The 21,407-nt window shown below is 41.5% G+C and overlaps 2 protein-coding genes across 2 annotated transcripts in view; both read left to right on the forward strand.

The window, feature by feature from the left end:
* Window positions 1–1,065: 1,065 nt before the first annotated feature.
* as3mt (arsenite methyltransferase) lies at window positions 1,066–6,630 on the forward strand. The gene is made up of 11 exons (XM_033622995.2): window positions 1,066–1,200; window positions 1,506–1,554; window positions 1,877–2,004; window positions 2,096–2,246; window positions 2,405–2,541; window positions 2,641–2,710; window positions 2,841–2,922; window positions 3,002–3,133; window positions 4,675–4,814; window positions 4,904–5,026; window positions 5,915–6,630. Exons 1-11 carry the CDS (start codon window positions 1,184–1,186, stop codon window positions 6,020–6,022), a joined length of 1,137 nt encoding a protein of 378 aa, XP_033478886.1. The 5' UTR covers window positions 1,066–1,183; the 3' UTR covers window positions 6,023–6,630.
* An 864-nt stretch (window positions 6,631–7,494) lies between these two features.
* cnnm2b (cyclin and CBS domain divalent metal cation transport mediator 2b) overlaps window positions 7,495–21,407 on the forward strand; it is a 56,696-nt gene continuing 42,783 nt past the window's right edge. The window contains exon 1 of the mRNA XM_033622998.2: window positions 7,495–9,176. Within this exon, the coding sequence (XP_033478889.1) occupies window positions 7,691–9,176 (1,486 nt within the window). The 5' untranslated portion in view covers window positions 7,495–7,690. The remainder of the gene's footprint in view (window positions 9,177–21,407) is intronic.

The raw sequence follows: 21,407 nt of genomic DNA on the forward strand, positions 1-21,407 counted from the left end.
GAAATAACCTTACATGACTTACAGGTTACTTGAACATTTATGACAACTGTTCGGGGGTGACTATTTATATAACTCAACTGTTTACATGTTATTGAGGCTTAAAGTTATGCATAATTAAGGGCCCTTTGGGCTACTGTGCTAGCTTCTAACAAAAATTCAGACAGCACACATTAGCATTAGCTGATATGCCAGAAGATCAGCTTTCCAACATTTTTTTTCACATGGCACAAATAAAAACAAAGTATATTAAGTAAGTATGGTAGAAGAAAAAAATAACAAGGACCAAAACATTACTTATATGCTGTAGATCTCAAAACTGGAATAATGTGAGGAATAGTCAGAAGGTCTCCACTTTGAGGTTGAAAGTCAAGAGGGTGAATGAGTTTGAGCATGATGAATTGCATAGGCAAAGTTGCCCCTTGCTAAAAAGGCACAGTCCCAACTGGCCTCCCTGTCCCAACCGACCCGTTCTCCCCCACTTGTACTTCTCAGTATTTAGGGAATGTGACCTATGAGGAGGGGGGGGGGGGTCAAATAATTTTTTTAGCACTGGGGAGGGACTCTAATTTTTATTTTGGCTTAGGGGAGGGGCATATACATTTAAACAGTTGTATCTTGTATTTATTTTACCACTGTTTTTCAGAGAAAAATCAGTGGTAAAATAAAAATGATTTTACATTTGCCAAAATGACACCATTTATCATGGCAGGAAATTGTAAAAACAGAAATTAAAATTTGATTTTCTTGGACACATCATGTGTGATGAACTTTCGTCCAAAAAAATAATTAAATAAATAAAAATAACATCTCATTTTGAATTTTATTCAAAAGATTAATAGTTTTCAAAATTAAACCAATTTGTACAGTTTTTTTTCCAGCTTCAGGATTTTGTCCTCACCTCGTAGCTTTTAACTTTCTGACATCGAAAGGTAAGTGTTAAAAGCACCCCTCCTCCTCTGTAACTACAGAACAGCCCCTTAATCAATCTATCTATCTATCTATCTATCTATCTATCCATCCATCCATCCATCCATCATAGTCTTGTGATTCCAGGCAGTGAATGACAGGGTGTGCTGTTTAGCAGGAAGTGCAGTGCACACTGTAATGTTCACTTTGTGCGGAGAGCAAACAACTTCTGAAAGCTCTCCTCTTCAAACAGTGGGCTTTGTCAGCTCTCTTGACAATGGCTGAAGAAAACAGGTGAGGGCACCCTCAAAACATGTCTCGTATCTTATTTATCTCACCGTATTTTTATGTAGCATTGGAGTAAGTAGCTATGAATAGAGTAACCCTTACCTGTAACGTTTAACTGGATACTGTGACAGTTGTTTTATAGCAACGACACATTAATGACGAGCTAAATAAATAAAAACGTGTCACTGTGAAGCTGTGGAATAAAGTTATAAATCTTAATGTGCTTTAGCTAGCAACCAGTGAGAGTTAGCTGTTAGCATGTAGCTAACTAAATGTAACTTTAGCTAACTTACAGTAACTTCTTTTTTAAGGTCGTGTGCAAAAGGCTTCGTTGACAGCAGCATTCACGTGGACGTAAAGGTAATGTAACTTTAACGGGCATCACTTACGATACTGTTATGTCATTTTAGCTAGCCTAGCTAATGTTAGCTAAAACGTTAGCATTTTAAATATTGATAGTTTGTAGTTAAGTAACGTTACTGTTCTTCAGTGATACTTCAGTCTCAAGGTTACTTTATTGACCAAAGTACAGCTTTGACGTGTTACTATGGGTTACGAGTCCACCGGAAATCCATCCAGTCATTACTGCACTGTTTACTGTACTTACCTGCCATGTGCTAACTGATAACAAGCTGTTGTATGATGAGGAGCAAGTATAGCTTTCTGTCCTGCGCTCAAACAGGATTACTATGGCAAGAGGCTGAAGAGCTCCGCAGACCTGAAGAGCAATGCCTGTGTGGCTCCAGCCCAGCCCATCCCTGCCTTCATCCGCCAGGCTCTGAAGAAAGTGCACCCTGAGGTCACCGCCAGGTCACTGGGCTGCTGTCACACTCTCAGTTGTTGCTTCAGATGTATTTACACTGATCCACAGATGCTCACAGTGGACGTCCTTCTCCCTCAGGTACTATGGCTGTGGTCTGGTGGTGCCAGAGTGCTTGGAAGGCTGCAGGATACTGGACCTGGGCAGTGGGAGTGGGAGAGACTGCTACATGCTGAGTCAGCTGGTGGGAGAGAAGGGCCATGTCACTGGCGTTGACATGACTGAGGACCAGGTACTGTACATCACTATTACAGTGCAATGCACAGTGAATTATCAATACGGAAAAGTAAAAATTGCTCCCATTGGACTGTTAGTGAAGGCTAGTAGTCAGGCTAAGTGCTGCTTAAGACTCAAATTCAGCTTGAAATGCAACAGTGTGCTCTCTCCTAGCTTGCACTGGCCGGGACATATATTGACTATCACATGAAAAAGTTCAGCTACAAGAAGCCAAATGTCAGTTTTGTCCAGGGCTACATAGAGGCCCTTACAGAAGCGGGTCTGGAAAAGAGCTCATTTGATATCATCATGTAAGAAGTCTTTCTTGTCACTCTCATTTCATTTGTTTTGTAAATGCTGTGTCATTCTAGAGAAATTGTGTTGAAATGTTATTTGTTTTTCTGCCACAGTTCCAACTGTGTGGTGAATCTCTCTCCAGACAAGAAGCGAGTACTGGCTGAAGCCTACAGTGTACTCAAGGTACACTGCTTTCGACTTGAGCTTTGGCCTCACTTTATAGTCAAATTGCACAAAACATGAAGAGAATGCTACAGCAGAAGGGAAAACAATTGACTACATATTGATGTTTGATATAGTATTTGATGTTTAGGATGGTGGTGAGCTGTACTTCAGTGACGTCTACAGCAGTGGAAGACTAACAGAGGAAATTAAAAATCACAAAGTCCTGTGGGGTGCGTCAAATTAATATCCTACTGCCATAAAAGCTCACAGACACATGCCAGATTATCACTGTGTAATTTATCTTGGCAGGGGAGTGTCTTGGTGGAGCGCTCTGGTGGAAGGATCTGCTGCAGTTGGCTGAAGAAGTGGGCTTCAGCACACCACGGCTGGTTACAGCCAACATCATCACTGTCGACAACAAAGAGCTGCAGGACGCTCTGGGTTTGATACTGTTTAGTTATTTTTTTTATTGCAGAGTGGGTCGCAGTAATGAGCATTCATTTCTAAACTAAAATTACATAAATGGCGTGCCACTAATACAATGTATTTTAAGACTGAACTTAATTTTAAACTCTTTTACTTATGTACTTCTGTTTAGTTTCAGCCAAGATTGATCCAAAAACATATTTCTTTAAAGGCCTTACAGGTGTTTCCACTTATTCTTGCTAATTAGACTTCTGCTTAGGTTGAAGAGAGCAAAGAATTATATGAGGTAACCAAAGTTCATTAACCACTTGAGTTTATTGCCTGATAGGTGCAATAAACTCTACAGGAGAGTGAGGCAGATGTCAATCAAACATAGTGTGCTCACGCCTACAGAGAGGTCTAATAGCCTTATTAAGTGAAAACACCTGTGTGGATGGACCATGGGTCTGTAGGACAGCAAAACTACATCAAAACATCCATTGACAAACTCTCTCACAACTCGTGCAGTATAATCCAAGTCTTATTTTTCCAGTCGTATGCTCAGTACTTCCTAAACACACAGGCATTTTTGCTAAAAAAAAATGTAGTATAGGAGTCTGGCTTTGAAGAGGGCTTAGATAAGTTTCATTTTCAGTTCAATTTTAAATAGTTCAGTTTTGGCAAAATGCTTGTGTTTGGGAAGAACCGAGGAGATGACTGGATAAATGAGACTAAGATCTGCATGAGTTGTGTGGGAGTTTGAAAATGGATATTTTGATGTAGGGGAGACACGGTGGTACAGTTGTTAGCATTGTCGCCTCACAGCAAGACAGTTCCTGGCTGAAACGTGGAGGTGGGGGGGGTCCCCTCTGTGCAGAGCTTGCATGCTTTCCCAAAAAGCAAAGACATGCACATTAGGTTAACTGGTGACTCTAAGTTGACCGCAGGTGTGAATGTGAGCATGAATGGTTGTCTGTCTCTATGTGTCAGCCCTGTGGTAGTCTGTGGAACTGTCCAGGGTGTACCCCGTCTCTCGCCCAATGTCAGCTGGGATAGGCTCCAGATTTTTGTCACTCAAACTGAATTTGGACACTACAGAAAAACTTTTGAAACCTTAAATGCCACCATTTTGTCTGTTTGGTTTCAAAGATTTACCTGGAGCCCACATTTGCAGTTCTTAAAAATCACATTAACATTATTGTTTGTTACATAGTGGCAACACCATATGCAAAAATATGTGATTTTATTAACCCTTCTGTTCATTTTGAATAGATTTGATTTTGTGATTTTTTTTTAGTGTGAGTGATGTAAATGCTTAAATCATGTTTAATAAATAATTATTATCTTGTTTTAGATAGATTCAAGTTTTCAGAATTTAGATAAATAAAGCTGGAGCTTTGTTTAACGCTGCACAGCTCTGGTTAATGTTTAAAATTCATTAAATTGGGTTCTACTAAACTGTTATCACTAACTTGTGTTTGTGCAACTTGCAGATCAGTTGTTAATTTTTCGGTAGATTATTGCTTAGGTTGACTGATGCATTTATTCATTCCCTCTTATCTGTTCTGGCAATACAGGTGACTTCAAGTTTGTCTCCGTCACATACCGCCTGTTTAAGGTCCCCAAAGGCAACACCAAGCCCTGTCAGGTCATATATAACGGGAGCGTGACAGGAGTAGAGGACACCTTCCAGTTTGACTGTCAGTACACATTCAAGGTCTGTACATCCTGCAGTGAAAGAACAGCTCAGTATATTCAGCTCATGCACTGTATGCAGATGATGTCAGATGTGGGTGTATTTCACAGGTCAATGAAGTAGTGGAGGTCGATGGAGAGTTGGCTTCCATCCTGACCCACTCCAGATTTAGGGAGGACTTCACTATCCAGCCACCGGGAGGCCCAAGTGAGTCTTGTGGAGTCAAACCTAAGGTCAGTGTCACAATTGAATTCCTGAATGTGGAAACGTCTTCATGTGTCTTTTTTTTTCTTTCTGAGCACTAGAGGTCAGTGTGTTCGGCCTATCAGTTTCAAGTGTGTGACACACCCAGAGAGCCCCACTGTCTAAACTGCGCATAGTCACACATGCATGTGTGCACCAGGGCGCATGCTGCAAGTCCTTACACACACACACACTCACATACCCATTCAAACATACATACGCACACATCCTCTCGCACAAGGTCAAGCAGCTGTCTTGGAGTCATAACCAGACTGTGGAGTCATGCTGGGGAACCTTGAACAGGAAGGAATGTTCTCTTCTCAGCTAATGGAATGCCATCTTATCGGCTCTCATGGTCATTCTGTGCACAAAGACATCTACAAACACCACTATATGTTTTTCAAAGACTACACTAATCCTTTAGTTACTCATGTTGTTCTGCTGTTGAGGGATCTCCATTTTGTTTTCGTGAAGCAAAGACGGAAACTGAAAATCCCAGTGATTTATCTAAATTTGTCCCTGGGTTTAACCTTCGGACGATAATAGTAGTAAAAAGCCTTTGGTCTTGTTGTTGAAAGCACAGCTACTGTGAAAAACATGCTGTAAATGAACAACCAGTGTTTGATAAAAGAGACACTGATACCAGGAGTAAACACTGCATCAACTTTTTATTCTGCTATTACATAAAATGTTCAGCACATTAATTGGTGTTTAATGCTAGATAATCAGAAAAAGAGAGTTCACTATTCAAAAAATTCTCTACATTCCTACCAATGGTCTTGGATGAAATACAGTTATTATGTATGTCATTTTTAAATAGAACTGGATGTAGGTTGTGAAATCCCGCTGATTTCTACCTTGTTGATGTGTTGCAACAGCCAGGCATTGTGGATCCTTTCGAGCTGGCCCCTCAGCTGGAGAAACAAGGTCCAGGTTCAGCCACAGGGGGATGCTGCAGCACACGGTCTGCTACCTGCTGCAAGTGATGGTGGGAAGAGCACTGACAAATAAAGGCCCAGCATCATACTGTGTAACAGCAGTTCACAGTATGACAGCACTCACTTAATTATACCCTATGCAGTGTCATTATGTTGCATCTTATTAACATTTGAATGAGATGTCAGCAATCGAAATTAATTACTGCTGCATGAACATCTGTTATTGATGCTCTGTGCACACTTGCCTGTTTATCGCCTCAACATGGGGACGAGAAAAGACTGAATACATGAATTTAATTTATTCAAATAATAATATTGCTGAAATAAAATGACTTTTGGTTTGTATTAAGGCAAAATCAGAACACTAACAAATTCAAAACATGTACATAATCTTGAACGGTATTGGTGCCTCTTCTCATAATGCGCTTGTCTATGGTCTTAGACATTTGAATTTCTAAACTGTGCCATCCACACCTTTATCAGGACTTTCCCACCTTTGCCTTTACAAATGACTGTACTTCTCTTGTAATACCTCGAATTTAATTGATTTGTTTTAGCAGTATATTACCAGGTTATGCATCAGTGTGAGCTTTGCAAAGTTCTGTTAATTATTATGTGTTATTTCTGTTATAAGACAATAAATACTGCCAATCAGATGAATGTTATATGTTCATTTTTGCAGATATCATATGGTGGGTTATGCACACCTGCATTGCATGAGGTGCCTTTAAGTCTGCTGAAACAGGCCTTTATCACTGGTCACTGACAAATACACACCCACTCTGAAACTATATACTGTAGGCAGCAGCTCCCAATCTGGGTGTCGCAACACCCCATGGAGTCCTAAAAGGCATAAAAGAAGGATAAAGGGGAAATATATATTATTTTGCAACATTTTTTTTTACATTTCTGTAACTGTGCTTTTTCTGGTGAAACACAGAATCCTTTTCCCTCTCCGCTTCTCTTAAAATCCTTCAAATAAAATATTAGAAGAGAAATTATTATTTGGTTAAACTAAATTAGACCTATAACTCACATCCACATTAATGCCAAACCTGTGATAGAAGGTGATAAGGAGATAACACTTCATTTTAAGGGTTTGCATCTCCAAAAGTGTGAGAAACACTAGTGAAGGAGTAGTGGTTTAGCATCAATGTGCAATGCAATGCCAATTAAACACACAGTGCCTCACAGATTACCATGAAGTTGAATAAACACCTCTGACAGTCTCAATTTAAATGTGACATTATTTCAGTTGTATGGCATTGCATTACATTGTGCAGGAGCTCGTGCTACTGTGTCCATCGTTATTTATATGTCAATTTAAATTAAATGCACTTAAATCATGTACATTGAGTCTCATGTAGTAGGATGTATGTTAAAAAAGTCACGAGCAGAGTCCTGTCTGTCTCTTAACATGAGGTGCACTTGTTTTGGAATTTGATTCGCCAAGGAGGCTGCAGACGCCCCGCCCCACGGCCAACGGCCCCTCCTGATTGGTCGCCGCCGTCGCCTGTCTCGGGGACATCAGGGGAGGCACGAGTTGGCCCGTAAGCCTGCGCTCGCGAGTCATCAGTGTCGGACACGTAGTGGGAACGAGCAGGTCCCGATGCACAAGTCACGGCAACCCTCGGCGGAGATGAAGGCGGACTCCGACTGGCTCTGATTTTTAAAAGCCCTTTTCATTCAGGCGGTCGGTTGCCAACGGTTATCAATATGGCAGAGCCGTTATCCCAGGCACCCACCGCTGCAAAAATGGCGTCACTTAACCGGGTCCGAGCTTTGGCGATGATTTTCTTAACTGTCACTGGCTGTTGTGTCACCCCGACAAGTGGCAAGGAAGGGTCCGAGGAGACCGTCATCATAGGGCTCCGACTGGAGGACACGGACGACATTTCCTTCATGGATAAAGGCTACCTGCGGGTGAGTGAGCGGTCTCGGGTGAAATTAAGGGTGTACGGGCAGAACATCAACAACGAGACCTGGTCCAAAATTGCTTTCACGGAACATGAGCGGAGCAGGACGGTAGGGAGCCTTGACAGTTCCTCGGGGGATAACCAGAGCCAAGAGGACTCGTCCGGCTTGCATCCCTGCGGTATTAGGACTTCGGATATAATTATATTGCCCAACATCATCCTGAATCGAAAGACGTCCGGAATAGTTGAAATTGAGGTCAAACCCCTGCGGAAGACGGAGAGGAGTAAAGCGTATTACCTTTGCATCGCCACCGCGACACCGGCCGTGGCCGGGATGCACGACCCGTGGACGGAGAACACCTGGATCTACCACGATGGGGATGACACCAAAGTGATAGTGGTGGAGGAGAAAAAGTTTCTGCTGCCTTTCTGGCTCCAGGTCATCTTCATCTCCATGTTGCTGTGCCTGTCGGGCATGTTCAGCGGGTTGAACCTGGGGCTCATGGCTCTGGACCCCATGGAGCTCCAGATAGTCCAGAACTGCGGCACGGAGAAGGAGAAGAATTACGCCAAAAAAATAGAGCCGGTCAGGAGCCAAGGGAATTACTTGCTTTGCTCGCTTCTGCTCGGGAACGTGCTGGTCAACACCACGCTGACCATCCTGCTGGATGATATCGCCGGGTCGGGGTTGATAGCCGTGGTCATGTCCACCATTGGAATAGTCATTTTTGGGGAAATCGTGCCCCAGGCTATCTGCTCCAGACACGGCCTCGCTGTCGGGGCCAACACCATATTCCTCACCAAGTTCTTCATGCTGCTCACCTTCCCTGCGTCCTACCCGGTGAGCAAGCTGCTAGACTACCTCCTGGGACAGGAGATAGGAACCGTGTACAACCGGGAGAAGCTTCTGGAGATGCTGCGCGTCACGGACCCCTACAACGACCTGGTGAAGGAGGAGCTCAACATCATCCAGGGCGCGCTGGAGCTCAGGACTAAGACCGTGGAGGACGTCATGACGCCGCTGAGAGATTGCTTCATGATCCCCGGGGATGGCACCCTCGACTTTAACACCATGTCCGAGATCATGAAGAGCGGCTACACGCGCATCCCAGTCTTCGAGGGCGAGAGGTCCAACATAGTGGATCTGCTCTTTGTCAAGGACCTGGCGTTTGTGGACCCAGATGATTGCACCCCTCTCAAAACAATCACAAAGTTTTACAGCCACCCGTTACATTTTGTGTTCAATGACACCAAGTTGGATGCAATGCTGGAGGAGTTTAAAAAAGGTGAGACAACCAAATAGAGTGCACTTTGTTTCTCATGTATCACTTTAATTCATGCTGTCCCACTAGATGAAGGTATCAGCGAGCCTGCTCTCTTTCAGTTTAACCTCTCTTGACCCTTAAGTGTCAGAGGTCACTGCTCAAGATGGTTGGCCTTTCACCTGTCCACCCTCCCCACCACTGAATGAGGGAAAGGTGAATTACACACTTTGTCCTTTACTGAATGCATGTGCTGCTCTATTCATTAAAAGGTCAAGGTGTGTAAGTGAGTCCTAAATGCACAGGCTAGATTTCAGAGGGGGGTGCAGAGGCCACCGACCTCTCCATATTTAGAGCATGTGCATTTATCCCCCACAATTAAAACATAAAGTAGCAGAGGACTTTTATTTTGATTAAATTAAATACATTTCTGCCTTAAATTGATGCAAGAAAGGCACAAACCGGTGCGTAGAAATTCACCAGAAAACATAAATTTAAGTGTTTGATGCTCCAAATTTCCTGGGAAAGGACTTCCAACCTCCCCCGTTTCATATGTCCCTCTCCAATGTTGAAACGAAATCTACGCCCTTGCCTACAAGTTTAAAACCTGATCTTCAGGAATAAACGGGGGAGGACAATTTGTGTCTCCTTAAAGACTCCACAAGAAATCAAGAAAGGGTTGTTTTGCCTAGCAGAGCACTGAAGCAGCCACACCAGTAGTGAGGTGCACTTGCCACAGCCTCGCTGGCCACTTCCTGTAAAGGGGAGGCGGAGGTGTCCTTATCTCTCTCCATCGCTTCCATTCAGTGTTAATGTTCACACGGTTTCTCTCTCTTTCTCTCTCCTCCTGCTTTCCTCCTATTACCTTGCCCTCTCATTCACTTTTTCTTACTCTTTCCCCTTCCTCTCTCCCTCTCTGATTTGTGAATGCATTAGGACATGTGGGAATGGTGCAACGGCAGTGCTAAGGTTATCAGGTGGGGGCATCTTGTTTGAGAACCTGCTTAAATCCCTCTCTACCTTTGGTGTGCTTGCCTCTGAATGATGGTGGCGATAACTCCTTTTGTCGAGCCCTGGAATGCAGTCGTGTGGATAATGAATAACAGCCTCTAACACCCTCGAGCCCCCCATGTGTTGTGTGTGTGTGTGTGTGTATGCACATGGAGTTTGAGAAAGATGTTTACCTCACCCACAGTTTACCTGATGTTTTGCATAGCCACCCCCCCTCTCTGTTGTTGCCTCTGACTAAGTTATTCCTGGCACTGTGTGTGGATTTGAGACTAGTGTGTTCTTTCTTTACGCCGACATACGCAGCTATAGGAGTCACCCAGTGATACACCTGTTCAGCAACTGATTTATCAATACTTAACATGTGGGGGAAAGCATGATTAACACATTGCGTGCTCATTAGAATATTCACTTTGCTTTAAGAGGATTGGGAGGAAAACAGAGCAAATCATTCAGCTCCATTACCAGAAATTAGGTGAAGTTCTCCATGCCAAATTAGCATTGCATAATATACTAGTTAGGGGGGTTTGTTTGTTTTCATCACAGTTGACTATTTACTGACATGCACTAGTGGCAGGAAACATTGTGTGCCATATTCTGCTGCATTTTTAATAATTATCTTATCAGCAAATATAACCCTTGCAGTATTTGTCACCTTAATTATTCTATTAGTCCATGTGGACTGTGAACATCTGATGTTTAAGCACTACATTAGGTATAAAAAACAGATGTATAGAAGAATCAGCTGACAGCCAGCAGCTAAAATCAAAAGTCACTGAATGCAACATTATGTTAAATTTAATGACACATACAAATACATATGTTTTCAGCTCTTTAAACAAGTGATTGGATGCAGTGAGATCTCTGACTGTGGATACAAAATTTGCTGTGCTGATGCACAATCAGTGACTAATTACAGATTACTACATCTTTGTCATTTGATTTGAACACAATCAGATTCTGGTATTATTTTAAAACAGAAGTATATCATGATGAAATACCTAAACTGAAGTTTAACTCTTAAAGGGACAGTTCACCTCAAAATCAGAAATACACATTTTTCCTCTTACCTGTAGTGCTGTTTATCATTCTAGATTGTTTTGGCGTGAGTTTCAAGTGTTGGAGGTATCGGCCATAGAAATGTCTGCCTTTACTCCAATATAATGTAACTAGATGGCACTCAGCTTGTGGTGCTCAAAGTGCCCCAAAAAATACTTCTCAACAGCAATGTCTCTTTCAACAAATCGTGATCTGGTTATTTATCATTATCCACAGACCTTGTTGTGAGCAGTTTCATGTAGGAACTATTTTCTTTCTGCTGACCTTCACCCACTGTGCAGGAGTAGGTGTGCTACTCACGAGAAGCTCATGCTCGTGGCAGCGTGAGAAACATAAATGGTGCCCTCCTCTACTGAGCTGTAACATTAGCTACCTCATTGGTGCGAGGTGAGCTAGCAGAAGATGCACGCTTCCTTCTTAGCGGTGATACGGTTGCCAGGTGTAGTTAAGTAGTAAGAAAATAGTTCCTACATGAAAAATGCCCACAACAAGGTCGGTGGATTATTTTGAGTAACCAGGTAATGATTTCTTGCAAGAGACATTGCTGCTGAGTTTTTCAAATTTATTTTTTTGGCGCTTTGAGCACCACAAGCTGTGTCATCTATGGCTCCATTATACCCGAGAGAAGGTAAACAACAATCTAGATTGATAAACACCGCTACAAGTAAAAAGAAAAATATATATTTTTGATTTTAAGGTGAACTGTCCCTTTAAAAGAGCTTCCATGATACATGGTCCTGTTGTCTAAGTTAACAATGCTAAGCGAAAACTAAAATAACTATTAAACCAAGTTCAGCAAGTAACATAGCATGGGATATTATTCGAAAGTAGCCTTATAGCCTCAGTGGTAGGTTTATAGTGCCGCCACACGGCTATGGAATGAGCTTCATTCACAGTTTTTTAGAGACACTCCTCAGTTTGCATCAGGTTGTTGTGGTTTGCAGTGTGTGTGTGTGTGTGTGTGTGTGTGTGTGTGCGCGCTCCTACTCTTCTCATCACGTGCCCTGGTGCATCAGGTCTTATCTCCTCTTGCTAGCTCCAGTATGTTCCTGACGTGTTTACTGCTGTTGGGTCTAGGCACAGGATGAGGTTAATTCTAATTTAGACATGTGTTACACATCTAAATGAGAGTAATGTTTTCACTCTTCCAGCTTTGTGCACACTTCAGTTTGAAATCCTTTAAGCTATACTCTGCAGGGAGGTCAGTTACTGTTTATACACATGCTGAAGATGAAAGTAAAAACCAACCTCAGATTAATTTTCATTTTGTCGTATTTTTGTATTTTGGCACTATGTCTCTTGGATGCCTACTGCTTATGGTCTGGCACCTGGTCGTTACCTTTTAATAAAGCCACAACCTCACCTTAGTGCCGTGGGGATACACACTCATAAACATCCCAAACTCAGAAAATAAGAAGAAAGAAAGAAAATACAGGCAGAGCGTAGAGTCGCTGCAAAAAATACACTGCCACATACTTCTAGTGGGTCATAACTGAGGACTGAGAGGGGTTACATGTATGAGTCTATACATTACTGTACAGGAAAATCCTGTAGTGAACTTGGACAGTGGGGCTCTGTTGTGTATGATGCAATCAAGGTGTTAACCTGTACCTGATATACAGCATATTGTTATACAGTGATATCAAAACCTTTAGTTATTATTTGCATTGTATCAGTTTTGTCCAAGTAATGTGGCTCTAATGCTAGCCTGACACTTGTTGAATAATAGCCTGAATTGTAAATCAGCATAATAATGTTCATTTAAAACCCATAGAAAGTGTAACACGGTCATCAAGTTAAAATCAACAAACACTTATATTGGGCTCAGGTGTATCTGTTCACTCAAGTTAGGTTTTATTTTGTGAATTCTGTTTGTTCCCTCCCACTAAAAATCAAAACGCAGCATGTTCACATTTATGTTGCTGACGTTTAGCACATCATATAGGTCCAGTCCTGGTGTGTAGTGGCTGAGGCAGACTGTTTCTGTGGCTGGCCCTGCGCCAGAGGGAATTCGCCTTCAGCCTCTCATGGAAGTCATAAGCAACTGTTGTAGGGAGGGCTGTGGGGCCAAAGTTTCCCGTCAATCTGGCTCTGTTAGCAGCGCACACTCAGTTCAAAGTGCTTTGTATTGTAAGTCATTGTTAATTAATTTGATGCCGCTTGCGGAGCTGCATAGTCGTCTAAAGTCTGTTACAAAAACGAAAGAACACCCACAACACGCTTATATTAGAGGCTGTGTTGCAGCACTGGATCTTAACTTTCAGGCGACGTGGTTTTTGTTTGCAGGTGTGGATTTGTAGAAGACATTTTCAACTCAATTAAATATCAGAAAGTAGTGGAACCTGCCCTGTGTAATTTCCCAGAGCCAAGGTGACGTCTTGAAATCGCATGTTTTATGTTTTTTTGTACATAAAGGGAGTATAAATGAGCCATAATCGATTAATCAACTAATCGTCGCACCTCTAGCGCACATGCAGATGTTTCACCCAGCTGAACCCAGGCCCTGGGTTAAGGGGTTAGGTTCAGATTCATGCGGGAGCTTTTTAATTCAGGCAGACACCCCTCTGGAAACTTCTGACCCCTTCATTAATTACTCTCCGTCTGCGATTGCAACAATTACTGTCATCCAGGGGCTGCTTGTCAAGCTGCAGGTTTACTGCTTAATGAGTGGGTCAGTGTGTGCCATTTGGGACCAAACCAAGCAGTTGAGTCAGAAACAGGAATTTAAGCTGCCCGTCTGACTTTGAGTTATGTGTGATATTCCTGAAAGTGAAAGTTATTCACTCACTAGCTCACATGCAGTGTAACCAGCCTTGTGAGAGGAGGAAGAGATCTACTGTATGGATGTTTGGAGAGCTCAGAAGCAGGTTATGTGTGGTTTCTGCCCCTGGGGAAGGCAGGCCACTTGTCTAACTTGAATATGGGAGTCCAGAGAGGGACTGGGACTTGACCCAACAAAGGCAAGGGAAACCTTTTCACCCAGTTGTCTTCTTGTTTTGGTAACAACAGACACAAACTCAGTTATTCTCATCACTAGCTTGAACCGGGTGTCTGCAAGTCTTAAATTCAATTTTATGAATATTAGGCCTTAAAAGTCTTTAAATGGCCTTAACATTTATTCTAATTTCATTTATTCATCTTTTAATTTCTTTTTGTCAAAATGAGTCAAGTTTTTCTACATGGAAGTCCACATTTCTGATGTTACAAATCTTTAAACCTACCACTGAACCTAATACTGTCTTAACTTAACAGTTGCACTTATCTGTTGGCAAAACGTAAATGAATCTAACTCACTCTAATAATCATGTTTCTACATAAAACCTTCCTCATATATACTAACCGTTATATTATCTGCAATGCTTGGATAATAAAAGATGAAGTGTCCAAAAATCAGTCTTAAATTAGGTTAAAATTATCCTTAAAAGGTCTTACAATGCATTACAGTTTTAGTTTCTGATACCTGTAGAAATCCTGTTGCAAACTAAACTGATGTATAGTTATGTTGCCTTTGTCCTTTTTTTCCTTTTTAAGCTACAAATTAAAGTTCTGAAAACCTGTCGATGAATATTCTGAAGTTAAATGACCAAAATTGTCTGTTTAAGTTATCTGTTCATCTAGTACCTCACAGCCCCGGATATATATGCTTCCCTGTTTGAGAGTATGGTCCCCAGTGTAAAAGAGCCTACATGAGGCCTGGCACGTCTTGAACTAGTTCCCCCGATCGCTGCAATATAGGCCAATCTATGCTTAATTCAGATTCAACAGCCTTCACGGTCTCTCTGCTCAGTACTTTGTCTTAAAGTGAAACTCTTTTTCTTCCGTCGGCCCTGCTGAAACACTGACAGCAGTTTTGTGGCTTGCTCAAAATGCTGTTATTCTCCCTGAGTGTTTGTGCGGAGCGTATCATAGCAAATGTCCAGAAATTGTGTGTGTTTGCCTGGTAACCCTTGGTGCTAATGCTGCAAGGAGTGTTGGGATTAAATGGCATCATGTTGGTAAGAACACTTAATGTTTCCTGATGAGGGACACCCCTTTGAACTCAGCAGGACTTCTCCTGCCAGCCGCTCACTTTATCAGAACTAATTACCTTGAATTAAAGGTTGTCTGCATTTCACTGTACTTTGTGTTACAGGAGATGGCATTAGTGGTAGATTTATTTTCTTGTACAGGATGTATTTAGATATAAATGTACCTATTACAACACATTAATACATGCTGTCAATTTAAAAAGAATAACATCTTATTTTCATATGAATGCTGTCGTGTTCCCTGCTGATTTGTCCAGTCACCTGTGCTGCCTTTTGAGACTTAACCCTGACGACATAGTTTATGAATGAGCGTTTTCTTCTTTTTAATTAGCACCTGTGTATCATTTATCATAAGTGAGTCCTCATATGTGCTAATGCAGCTTCTTTGGTAGCACTTTAAGAGCGAAGGCAAAAACTACTGTTGTAGAAACCTGTTGCATGGTTACTTTTCCTCTATTGTGCTCTTGACTTTCAATTTAAAGGACCACCTGTTGTTTTGCATGTTTTAGCCCATTATACTACGAATGATGAATACGTTATATTACTGCCAGCAGTTTTTTTTCCCCCAAAGCATAGTTTTGCACAGACTTGAAACCTTTCTGGAAGTACAGTAGGTGATCCATCACAGTTAAACCCAGATCAGACAGAGTATGTAGCAGTCTGGGGCGTTTTTTTTTGTAAGTGTTTTTAATGAGAGTGAGGCATCTTGCTCGCTGTTTTTGCGTTGCTGAGCACCTTGCGTTTTCTCGCTGTATGCGCCTTATGTTTTTGCAGGACCATTCACTCACTTTTATCATCGCCCTAGAGAAGTTGCAAGACATATCTGAACAAATTCTAGCCTCAAATAGTTTCTTATATTTTACATACCCTAATTAGGCCCAATAATTGACAGCACATTATCAAACTGTCTCCAACTCGTCCTAAAATAAGCCTTCAACTGACCATCACCAAGGAGAAGCTCCTGGACAGGATGGGGATACTCCATGTGATTTCTTCGCTCTCTGAGGGAATCTCTGTTTCCCTGTGTCAAGTCCCCAGGTCCCCTCAGCCTGTCAGTTTTTTATGCAGATTTGTGAGTTTACTTCACAGCAAAGTAGTGGTTAAGTTAAGGACAGATGCCTGTCAACAATTTTAAAAAAGGCTCAACAACCTGCAAAACACGCTCCGTCTGATTGAGGCCTTAAAGTCTTATTGTCATTTCGTTACAGTTGGGCTAACAGCAAATGCTAATGTTGTTGTTGGCAGTCTTGTTAGCAAACAGTTTCCTATTTTGTCAAGTCAGTTTCATACATCCAGCAGACATGTAGTGACATTTGAATTCATTTGGAGTATTTTTTTTCCAGCCACCTGGCGATATAGTCGGTATTAACTTTCCTTCCAAAACTCTTTTTATTCACACCAACTCCATAAGGGAAGTATGTGGCATTTTACCTGCTGAATACTTAGGTATGTTCACCAGCTAGTCACTAACTATGTCTGTGTGCTGTGTGATGTGGGACAGGTAGCATCTAGTGGGTTTCTTGATGTTTGTGTGTGCAGTTTGTGTGTCGGAAAAACAGAAACAAAATGCTAAAACACTCTGTAGAACTTGGGTATTAATAAGGTGATAATCTTAGTGTTATTACGAGCAACCCCTCCACATTACATATGTTCAATCGTTTGACTGAACAGTTATAGTAGTGAACAATAGTAGTACGTGCAGCTTTGTGGGGTTTCCAGGATTCCAGACTTCTTTGCCTCACTTCAAATGAAAAACAACCAACCAGACTGACATTATCTATTGATAGCATGTTTGCTTATTGTTTGTCTTCTCGGTTTGTTTTTCATGAAAACATAGCTCAGGATGTCAGAGTATCCTTCAGTGCACAACACGGAGAGTTTTCAAAATGTTCCCTTCTAAGAGCTGCTGCCACACCCCACAATAACATCATTTTGACGAATATTTAAGGTGATGGAATGTTTATTTTGATGTGTGTTGTCAAGCTAGATCCAAGTGGAGTTGAACCTCACAATTTACTTGTTATTTATATTAAATTGAATGCAAACTAGTGGTAGAAAATCAGTCTAAAACATTTGTTTAGTCTGCTTTGGGACAGTGATTCCTAACCTGGGGGTCCTGCCCATCGCTGCAGGTCGTGTAAAGGAACTTAAAAGAATATTTTAAAATAATTCTTAAGAGGATAAGGGCACGGTGAAGACCTGAACACAAGCTACCTTCGTAGAGCCATCACTCTCTGCTAAACAGCCCTGTCCTGCATTAGAAAACTACATAGTTATAACAAACAACAAGCTAACAGAGCAATAGCTTAGCATCAGGGAAACAAAAACATTGAATTTTTCAATAAAAGAATCCTGTAGAATATGTATGATTGTTACAAATTAAAATAATACATATTACAGTCAAAGAATCATATAAAAAGTTCCTAAAAAAAATCAGGAAAACTCATCTCTGATGCAATATTTTCAAGAAATAATCATCTCAAATCGCTCCTTGTACACAACTTCCTGTAGTTATTGCATTCACTATTTGGGTTAATTGTACATTGTGTCAGTTGGGTTGTACTGTTATTGTGCATTAAGTATATGAAATATCCATAAAATATGTCATTAAGTAAAGGGCCATCAGTTTACACAATGACCGAAAAAGGGTCTCTGCTCTAGGAAATCCTTAGCAGTAATATAAAGTTGATGCTATTTATAGTTAATGGTGTTAAATTTCTCAATATAGCATTAATATAGGATGTTTATGTTGAATATAGCGACATAGTAGAGTACATTATGCTGATTATAGAAATTCCACATTCATTCATTCATTCATCTTCTAACCCCTTCATCCTCTTGAGGGTCGCGGGGGGGCTGGAGCCTATCCCAGCTGACATCGGGCGAGAGGCAGGGTACACCCTGGACAGGTTGCCAGACTATCGCAGGACTGACACATAGAGACAGACAACCATTCACGCTCACATTCACACCTACGGACTTCTTGCTGTGAGGCGAGAGTGCTAACCACCACACCACCGTGCCGCCCAGAAATTCCACATGTGATGTGTAATAAATGAATGAATGAAAAACCTGGGTCGTCAATTTGAATGTAAAATAGTAATGACTGAAAACATGATTGACTTTTGGTGATTTAGATATTGTCCAGGTCAAACTCTTGAGTTTGTTGTGTTCAAAGACTGGCTTCTGAATTGGCCTACATTCCTCAGATTCTGGTACAACATGGAGTCGGCTGTTAAGACCCGATTAGTACAACAGTTGAGGAGTGTGAATCAAGGCGCAGTGCATTCCCAAAGCCTGTCTGATCTGGCATTATGACTTTTACTTTACATGTATTTCCCTCTGGGCACCCCAAACAATGTATAGAACACAAAACACCACAGATTTGCTGTTCAGTGATGTGTATGTCCAGGCGGAAAGGTGAAATGTTTGTGTGTGGTCAAGTCTTCAGATCGGTAACATGCTTCCCTACAACTCCTGCTTTGTTATTCAACGTACAGACAATACTGTGTTGGCGTCAGCCTGCTATATTTTGCATTAGGTGGAAAATATTTTGCCTCCAAATTTGGCCCACTTGGCAAACCAGTGTGCAACCGACTAAAAGTGCATCAGAAAATACAACGTGTGACTGTCTAAACTAAAAACAAATCACAAGAAGGTCTCTGTATTGCCTCGAAGATGAGGTGCTGTGAAACCTCACTTTGAACTGCAAATTGTGTGAATTTCTTTCATGGAAGACTTTTGATCTAAACCTCTGTGATCTGGCCACCTGGCCTCTGGATGGCAAAAGAATGCTTATATTAGAGGTACAATGGGTTGCTATGAATGTCTACCAAAACAGAGTAAGTTAAGATAAGTCCCATACTGTACCCAGGAAGTGAGTAGGATACATCTGAGGAATTTATTGTATCAGATATACTGGTCTGTCTGTATTACTAAGGTCTCTTCTGGTCAGAAATCTCTCACACGCAAATCACAACAGTGGTCTGTATTCTACATTTATCTTTGTCTATATTGGACTATATTGCATTTCAAAGGTTCTTTTCTTCATAATAACTTGACCGTAGACTCAGTTGCGACTCACTTCATTTCTGGTAGCCTCTGATGATGCCTGTTCCTGAAGAAAGGCTTTGGTACCGTTGTGTTGTGGATGTAGTTAAGGAGCTGAGTCGGCTTCAGGCACATGTTGCCAGGGATCTGTAGCCATGCACTACTGAGGAAAATTTGTTATTACGCAATCTAGAATGCAACCACCCCCACGTTCCTTTTAATAAGCTGTTTCCCAAAACAGAGATCACACCGGACCTGTGTGTGTGTGTTTTTCTATTCTTTCTGAAGGGCCAAGGTGTTAACAGATTATTTCGACTTTATAACTGACATTATAGGAGAGCTATTACCATAACAGCCATCTGCAGTTGTTTTCTTATACGAACTTTCAGTTTCCCTTTCATACATGTAGCACACAACAGGAGACTGTCTGAGTCAGTGTTTGCACTGGAAATACTCCATTTGGTTCAGGTGGGTAGAGCGTGCAGGAGGCAGGACATGATGCGGATTACACCGCGGCCATGTAGCCTGTTTGTAATTTGCTCATAAACAACAGTCTCTTGCCATTCTTGAATTTGTAGGACGATTTTGGCCCTTGCCTTCAGAAGTTCCTGGATCTCTTTATCTCTCCAGTTAGACATTTGCGTTGCATTCTTTGTATAAATGAACCTTCTTCTTCACTCTTGGATGTTTGTTTTCTTCCGTTTTTGCGTGAACCGCATGATAGAAACATCAACTTGCCAACTCGCTGGCTTTGGATTCTTGAGACAATTACCTGCTCTATTTACACATGGGCTCAATCGGACAATGCAGACTTTGTACAAGGGAGCTGACAGGATAAAGTCCATTTAATATACGATCCAACCAATTCAGACATTTGGTTCTGACATACAGCTTCTCTGGGTAATGTCTAGGTAATACTCAGGTTTGCAGTGCATGTGTAAAAGAGGCTTAAGACTATTTGCTAACAGCTAGCTTTGGAGTTAAAGAGAGGTTCGTAAGCATGTGCTGACAGTTTCTTTAACTTAAAGGGGACCTTTAATGCTCATGTTCAGGTTCATGCTTGTATTCTCGGGTTCTACTTGAATATGTTTACATGCTTTAATGTTCAAAAACACTTTATTTTCCTTATACTGTCTGTGCTTGAACTAGAGATGTACCGATACCACTTTTTCCTTCCCGATACCGATTCCGATCCCTGAACCTTAGGTATCTGCCGATACCGAGTACCGATCTGATACCAGCGCGTAAAATAAAAATGCATGAGATATGAATTGTTGTATGTCTCAACTCCTAAAACTCTATGTAAAATATTAAGAAATAAATACATAATAGTAGAATGAATGCCATAAAACTTTTTTTAATTATTATTATCTAGTGTTGACACAGATCAAGACACGGGTTAAAGTGCAGCCACACAATTTAGTGAAAAAAGACATTTTAAAGGCTACAGTAGAATGCTTTTTAAACTCTGCTCCATTTCCGTTTCATTTGCCTGCGTAATGACGTGAGGCATTACGTGGTATCGGATTGGTCATAGGCTGTACTCGCCAATACCCGATACCACATTTTAGGCAGTATTGGAGGCATTTCCGATACTGGTATCAGTATCGGTACAACTCTAGCTTGAACACCTGTATTCATCCTCCTTTTGAGGAGGCTCCGTTTCAGCGCCTGTGTCTTGAACCCAGTCTGCTCTGATTGGTCAGTGTTTCCAGGTCTTCCGTATCTCGGCATCACTGCAGCCTGCAGCCATGAGCTGACGTCAGCTTGTCTCAAATATAGGAAAAACGAGGTTTTTGCTCACAGGGAATACTTTTACATTTACATCTGTATTTGGCCACATTTAATTTGAACATCTGACACTGTAACATTATATATCTGACAGAAAATTAGGAAAAGCATATTCAGGCTCCTTTGAAAAAAAAAATCCTTTTGAAAACTCACATATTCCATTTAATTAAATGTCAGATGAGCATCTCTTGAGTTGTCACTGCTGATCACACTACAGATTGAATCCTTGGTTTTGTGGTCTCCAGCTTTGTGAGACCCTTGTCGATATCCACAGTGTTCATTAAGTGGTCCAAGGCAATCATGAATTTAATGGCAGATC

This window comes from Epinephelus lanceolatus, chromosome 3, assembly GCF_041903045.1.
Source record: "Epinephelus lanceolatus isolate andai-2023 chromosome 3, ASM4190304v1, whole genome shotgun sequence".
Lineage (NCBI taxonomy): Eukaryota > Metazoa > Chordata > Actinopteri > Perciformes > Serranidae > Epinephelus > Epinephelus lanceolatus.

What these genes read in the sequence shown, in the direction of transcription:
- as3mt (XM_033622995.2), top strand. An exon ending in CACCCTGAGGTCACCGCCAG is followed by an intron (nt 2,005 to 2,095) that starts GTCACTGGGCTG and finishes CTTCTCCCTCAG; the next exon opens with GTACTATGGCTGTGGTCTGG. An exon ending in ACTGTCAGTACACATTCAAG is followed by an intron (nt 4,815 to 4,903) that starts GTCTGTACATCC and finishes TGTATTTCACAG; the next exon opens with GTCAATGAAGTAGTGGAGGT.